The 6,635-nt window shown below is 47.5% G+C and overlaps 2 protein-coding genes across 5 annotated transcripts in view; one reads left to right on the top strand and one right to left on the bottom strand.

Annotated features, from left to right (window-relative positions):
- The window catches only part of LOC122543615 (zinc finger protein 208-like), a 234,057-nt gene that overhangs the window by 178,350 nt on the left and 49,072 nt on the right, over nt 1-6,635 (top strand). The gene's annotated exons all lie outside the window — the stretch shown is intronic.
- LOC122543456 (gastrula zinc finger protein XlCGF7.1-like) overlaps nt 1,810-6,635 on the bottom strand; it is a 29,118-nt gene continuing 24,292 nt past the window's right edge. For 3 of the 4 annotated variants that reach the window (XM_043682167.1, XM_043682168.1, XM_043682166.1), the window contains one exon: nt 1,810-4,086. In XM_043682167.1, coding sequence (XP_043538102.1) covers nt 2,706-3,380 — 675 coding nt within the window. In that variant the 5' untranslated portion in view covers nt 3,381-4,086 and the 3' untranslated portion in view covers nt 1,810-2,705. Of the gene's footprint in view, nt 4,087-5,821; nt 5,962-6,635 lie in introns of those variants that run through there. The other variant, XM_043682169.1, reaches the window with a different exon arrangement.

The following is a 6,635-nucleotide window of genomic DNA, read 5'->3' on the forward strand; positions in this document are numbered from 1 at the left end:
ACCCCTCAGTGAGATTTCAAAATTGAAAGCAAAAAAACGACCAGGTTATAATGCAGGGTCGTGATGTGGAGGATGATGCTTCAGACCAGACCAGACCCCCTCAAAATATATTCACAAGGCACCCTGGGCACTAACGTTTTCTTACTTTAAAGGTACATGCGAGGTGCTGGGTCCCAGTTGCAATGCGATTCCTCAAACTACTCGACGTGGAGCAAAACACAATTTATTCAAACCCTCCAGTTAAAATACACCAAAAGGAAGAGGAACATGGAATAATTTAACCCTACCGGAAAACTTAACAGAATAATAGATTATTCTACTACTGAACAGTAACTGTTCCAATATTGTAACATCCCACAGACACACCATGGCAAAAAGGTAAGTTCAGAAAGCAGATTGTCTAACGTGTCGTTCTCCAATCCAGGGGGAAAGAACAGCAAAAATACAATTCTGAGAGTGAGAGAGCAAGAGAGGGAGAGAGAGAGGATAGCAGCTGGGAGAGATTCCCTGTCTTCCAGGGTCAACAGGGCTGTTTCTGCCATTATCTTTTCTGGTGCTCGAGTCAAAGCCAAGCGGTCCATCAAGCTTAAAGAAAAGTGCCAGGACTGCAGAGGTTAGAGGTGATCCATTGGCTGTGGGATCACTTAGTCCTTCAATCACTCCTTATGTTGTTTGGCCTGTAAGTAGCCCTGTTTGGTAGCTTTACCAGATGCATTCCAGCTGCAATTTGATTGAGCAAACTACCAGTCTTGAAGCAAAACACATTTTATTCAAAACACTATAGTTAAAATACAACAAAAGAAAGAAATAGTGATAACTTAACTCCCATTGGAAAATGTAACAGAATCATAAATTATTCAACTACTAAACAGCAACTGTTCCAGTATAGTAACATCCCATAACCACACTCTTGGCAGAGGCAAATTCAGTAAAATAGATTGTCTCATTTGCAACTCTCGAGTGCAGAAGGAAATAAAACATCAAGAAGATTCACAGAGAGTGAGTGTGAGTAGCAGGGAGAGATGTACTGCAACTTCAAGACCCCAGCAATGGGTACCGAAAAACTAACACTAAACATTCTGGTTCTGTGGGAGCTTGACCCCACCCATTTAGACTGCTTCTATTGATTGAACATTTTAAGAAACACCCAAGGCCTCTCAAACTGTTTATTAGCTCTGTGTACATTGATTGTCACCCCTCGTCTCAACCTTTCTTCATTAAAGACAAAACAGGACAGAAGTACACTTGATAAAGCCATCGTATCGTCACAGGCCACATGTGGCGTACAATATACACTTTTGGTCCCTATTTCAATTTGAGATACCGAGGATGGGTAGGAAGGGGCAGTGGGTCTTATGAGGAAGGGTTGGATAGGATGGGCCTGTCTCCTTTAGAGTTCAGCAGCACTTATTGAGACACACAAAAGATCCTGACGGGACTCAACCAGGTGGGTGCTGAGAGATTGTTTCCCCTTTCCCCTTGACCAGAACCGGAAACAGTTCATTTAAGTCAAGAGTCGAGCCAAAAATGTTTTTAAAATTCATTTATTCACTTACAGGATGAGGTCAGCGCTGGCTGGGACAGCATTTATTGCCCTATCTCTAATTGCCCAGAGGCAGTTAAGAGTCAACCACGGTGCTGTGGGTCTGGAGTCATGGGTAGTCCAGACTGGGTAAGGATGACAGTTTCCTTGCCTAAAGGACATTAGTGAACCAGATGGGCGTTGCCAACAATCAACAATGGATTCTTAATTCCAGACTTTACTGTGTTCAAATGACACCATCTGCCGTGGTGGGATACAAACCCGGGACCCCAGAACATTACTTGGGTCTCTGGCTTAACAGTCCAGCGATAATACCACTAGGCCATTGCCTTCCCTGAAAACGGTCAAGAGTCTGGATATTTCACAGGCCAGGGCAGATAAATCCATGACTAACGTGGAACTCTGAAATTATTGAGGGGTTGGGAGGCAGCAGTGCTAACCGTGCCACCCTCAGCATACCCTTGGACACTACGGGCAATTTAGCACGGCCAATCCACACTACCGTTCACATCTTTGGACTGTTGGAGGAAACCAGAGCATCCCCACATTGACGTGGGGAGAAGTCAGTCAACCAAGGGTGAAATCAAACACAGGGTCCTGACGCTGACCATTGCTTCTCATACTGACTAGTCTGTAGCCTTGATGTCAAAGGCAAAGGCAGTCAACTCTTGCATTTGTTTATTCATGCAGTGGATATGAGTGTCACTGGCTGGGCCAGTATTTATTAGCCATCCCTAGTTGCCCTCGAGAAGGTGGTAGCGAGCGGTAGGCAGAAACAATTCCATTCTGGAGGGAGCTCCAGAATTCTGGCCCAGGGACAGTAAAGGAACATTGGTATGGTGGCTCAGTGGTTAGCACTGCTGCTTCACAGCTCCAGGGACCCAGGTCCGATTCGTTGATACGCATTGAATCCACCATCTGTTGAACCCAGGTGCCCGGAACTTTACCTGGGTCAACAGTCCACGATAACATGGCCAAACCATTGCCTCCCCAGGGAGTTTCAGTGCCTCTGATTCAATTAACAGAAACAGAAACAGAATATTAACTTCCACCTCCGAGCACATGAACATCAGGAGAAACAGACTCGAACTTTCGGAATGAACAGCGTTCAGTCTGACGTAACTGACTGTACAGTCGCAATGACAGAATCCATCCCCAGCGGTCACTTGTGAATTTGCTGGTGTGTCAACAGGGTGGACAGCCGAGTGAATCCCTTTCTGCACTCGCAGCAGATGAATGGCTTCTCGCCGGTGTGTACTAGCTGGTGTCTCCGTAGGTGTTGTGACTGACTGAATCCCTTCCCACACTCGGAGCAGGTGAACGGCCTCTCCCCGGTGTGAACGCGTTGGTGGGTCAGCAGGTTGAACGACGTTCTGAACCTCTTTGCACAGTGAGAGCAGATGAACCGTCTCTCCTCGGTGTGAATTCGCTGGTGGGCCCTCAGGTCCTTAGAGTTTTTAAAGCCGTCGCCACAGTCAGAGCACTTGAAAGATCTCTCATTGGTATGACCTCCACGATGCTTCAGCAGGCTGGTCAACTGAGTGAACCCCTTCCCACACACGGAGCAGGTGAACGGCCTCTCCCTGGTGTGCACTCGCCGGTGTGTCATCAAGTTGGACGACTGAGTGAATCCCTTCCCACAGTCAGAGCAGATGAACGGCCTTTCCCCGGTGTGCACTCGCTGGTGTGTCAGCAAGTTAGAGGGATCACTGAATCCCTTCCCACACACGTGGCAGATGAATGGCTTCTCCCCGGTGTGAGTGCGCCGATGAATCTCTAGCTGCGATGAGCAATGGAACCCTTTCCCACAGTCCCCACATCTCCGCAGTTTCTTCATGGCACAAGTATCCTTTTGTTTCTCCAGTTTCAACAATCAGTAGAAGCTTCCTCCACCCTCAGAAAACATGGATATTCTCTTCTTGCAGTGGATGGTAAGATTTTTTTGTTTAGTCTATGTAACTGGAGAAAGTTCTTTCCACAGTCAGTTTACTGGCACACTCTTACTCAGGGGAGGCAGTGGTAACCCAGAAGCCCAGCTTAGTGCTCTGAGGACGCAGATTCAAATCCCACCATGGCAAACAGTGACACTATATTCAATGAAAATCTGGAAACTGGAAAATAAAACTGGTGTAATGGTGCCTGTGATGGTTGTAGCATTTCACTGAGTTCTTTAATGTCCTTCAGGGCAACAATCTGCCATTCACATCTCCTCTGGCCTACTTGTGACTACAGACCCATGGCAATGTGGATGATCCTTAACAGTCCTTTCGACAATTAGGGATGGGTAAGAAACCCCAGCTTAGCCAGCAATCCCCCACATCCAACGAATGAATGAACAAGTCTGTGTAACTGGTTGAAGATCTTTCCACAGTCAGTTCACTGGAACACTCTCCACTTGGGTGAGCGCCTGTCTCGATGCTTTTCCAGCCAAACTAATGTTTGAAATCTTTGCCCAGTGAATAATATTTCTCCTTTCACCTTTCAAGGTTGACGGTAACCAGGTCCTGACAAACCGAGTGGCCTTGATGTCTCCTATTGAAACCCTGCAAAAACAGTTCACAACTGAGAGTATTGGATCGAAGTTCACAACTGATTGACATCTACACAACTTTCCCCCCAACTCTTTTATCCTGAGAACTTTGAATAGTTCCTCCCTGTGCTGAGGACCCTGTCCTCCACCCCTCCTGGGGGATCACAGCACCAGTGTGACCTTCTTACTGGTGGCATGTTCTTCCTCTTCTTTGAGAAGACTGGCCATCTCAAACTTCCATTCAGGACAATCTTAAGTCATTCGTACAGTCACAGCAAGACACAGCATGAACACAGATCCTTCGGACCAGATATCCTAACCTAATCGAGTCCCACTTGCCAGCATTTGGCCCATATCCTTTGCTAATCATGTGTCAATCCAGATCATTCACCATGCTGCCCTAATAGCACCCATAATCTCTCAAGAGCGTGCCCATCCTAACCATCTTTGCTGAAACATAAAAAATATGCCAGTACTGTCCACTACATAGCTAATGATAGAAAATGCCGCAGAGCCTCAGGAGAACAGAATTCTGAAGAAGTATCACTGGACTGCGAACTTTAACGTTTCTCTCCACCACTGCTCCAGACCTGCGGAGATTCTCCAGTAATTTATGCTTTTGCTTCAGATTCCCAGTTCTTTGTTTTAGATGGCTAATGGCATTCCCAACACTGATCCTCACACCATTCACGGTAAATGATGATCCAGATCATCAACAGCTATCTCCACAATTTCTATCCAAAAATAACCAGTTGGAAATAACTCAGAGGTTTGCATCTCATTCTCCTGAAGCAAATGAAACCACAATGCATCCCAATTGCTGCACCAATCCTGCCTGTCCTTGGGTGGCCATTAGCACCCGGCTGGGTCCCAGCTATGCCTGGCAATATCAAACAGACCCTCTTCAGTACCTACATAGACACCGTGCCCCAACACTTCCACCAATACATCAATGTTAGCATCGGTGCAGTGTCCTGCACCCAGGCTGAACTGGAGCAGTTTATCAACATCACCCACAACTTCCAACCCGCCCTCAAATTCACTTGGTCCATCTCGGACACCTTCCTCCCCATTCGTGATCTCTCCATTTCCATCTCTGGTGACAGTCTCCAGGTGGTCGTTTACTACAAACCCACAGACTCCCACAACTACCTGGACTACACCTCCTCCCATCTAGGATTCGGCAAAAACTCTACCCTGCTCTCTCAAGTCCACTCCTGAAGCTGCCTGGCTTGCTGCACTTGTGGGTGTCTCTGGGCTAAGAGGCAGGTTTGCACCTTTCCGGGGGAGGGAGGGGTGGGAGATTGCACCAGAGGAAGCTCACAGAATGGTTGGAGGACCGCTAGGGCCTCAGAGTACAATCCCGATTCCTACTGGCTCGCAGACCTGCCCATCATCTGGGGTGCTGGTGCCACCTCTTCCGGTTTCGGTGGTAGTGGTGGGACAAGGAGCCAGAGGGAAGTACTCAGAGGCCGAGGAGTTGGAGGGGAAGGCTGGAAATTTCTCGGGAGGTCAACAGATATCTTAGGGGAGCAGGGGGAAAGGGAATGGCTTCTTAAATGTGACCAATGAAAGTGAGTTTTTCCCTTCTCATCAAACCGCCACATTACCATAGGAACTGGTCGCCATCTTGTGGGCTGGAGGGGGGGCAGCCAAGACGCATGTGCCACCAGCACAATCAGTGGGCGGGGCTTTAGGGTCACCTGATCCCAAGCTTGGTCCCAGAGCCCAGGAGGGAGCTTCCTCACCTTCAATTGGGCATCTTCTCACTCTGCTCCTCCATACAGATACTTGCAGGTCTGTCAGCATCTGTACAGAGAAGTCAGAGTTAACCGATAGTGACAAAGGCATATGGTACACTTTCCTCTATTGCTCAGAGCATCGACTGTAGGAGTTGGGAGGTCATGTTGTGGCTGTGCAGGATATTGGTCCGGGCCACTTTTAGAATATCATGTGCAATTCTGGTCTCCCTCCTACAGGAAGGATGGTGTGAAACTTGAAAGGGGGGAGTTCACAAGGATATTGCCAGGTTCGGAGGTTTTAAGTTACAGGGAGAGGCTGAATAGAATAGAATCCCTACTTTGTGGAAACAGGCCGCTCGGCCCAACAAGTCCATACCACCCTCCGAAGAGTAATCCACCCACACCTATTCCCAACATTTACCCCTGACTAATGCAGCTAACCTACACATCCCTGAACACTGGACAATTTAGCATGGCCAACTCAACTTGTGGGAGAAAATCGGAATACTGGGAGGAAACGCTCGTAGACACTGGGTGAATGTGGAAACTCCACACAGACAATCATACAGTCATAGAGATGTACAGCACAGAAACAGACCCTTCTGTCCAACTCTAAGATTTGCTTTCCCAAAATGCAGCACCTCGCATTTATCTAAATTAAACTCCATCTGCCACTCCTCAGCCCATTGGCCCAGACCCTGTTGTAATCTGAGGTAACCCTCTTCGCTGTCCACTACACCTCCAATTTTGGTGTCATCTGCAAACTTACTAACTGTACCCTTTATGCTCACATCCAAATTGTTTATATAAATGATGAAAA

This window comes from Chiloscyllium plagiosum, chromosome 44 (assembly GCF_004010195.1).
Source record: "Chiloscyllium plagiosum isolate BGI_BamShark_2017 chromosome 44, ASM401019v2, whole genome shotgun sequence".
In the NCBI taxonomy this organism is placed as follows: Eukaryota; Metazoa; Chordata; class Chondrichthyes; order Orectolobiformes; family Hemiscylliidae; genus Chiloscyllium; species Chiloscyllium plagiosum.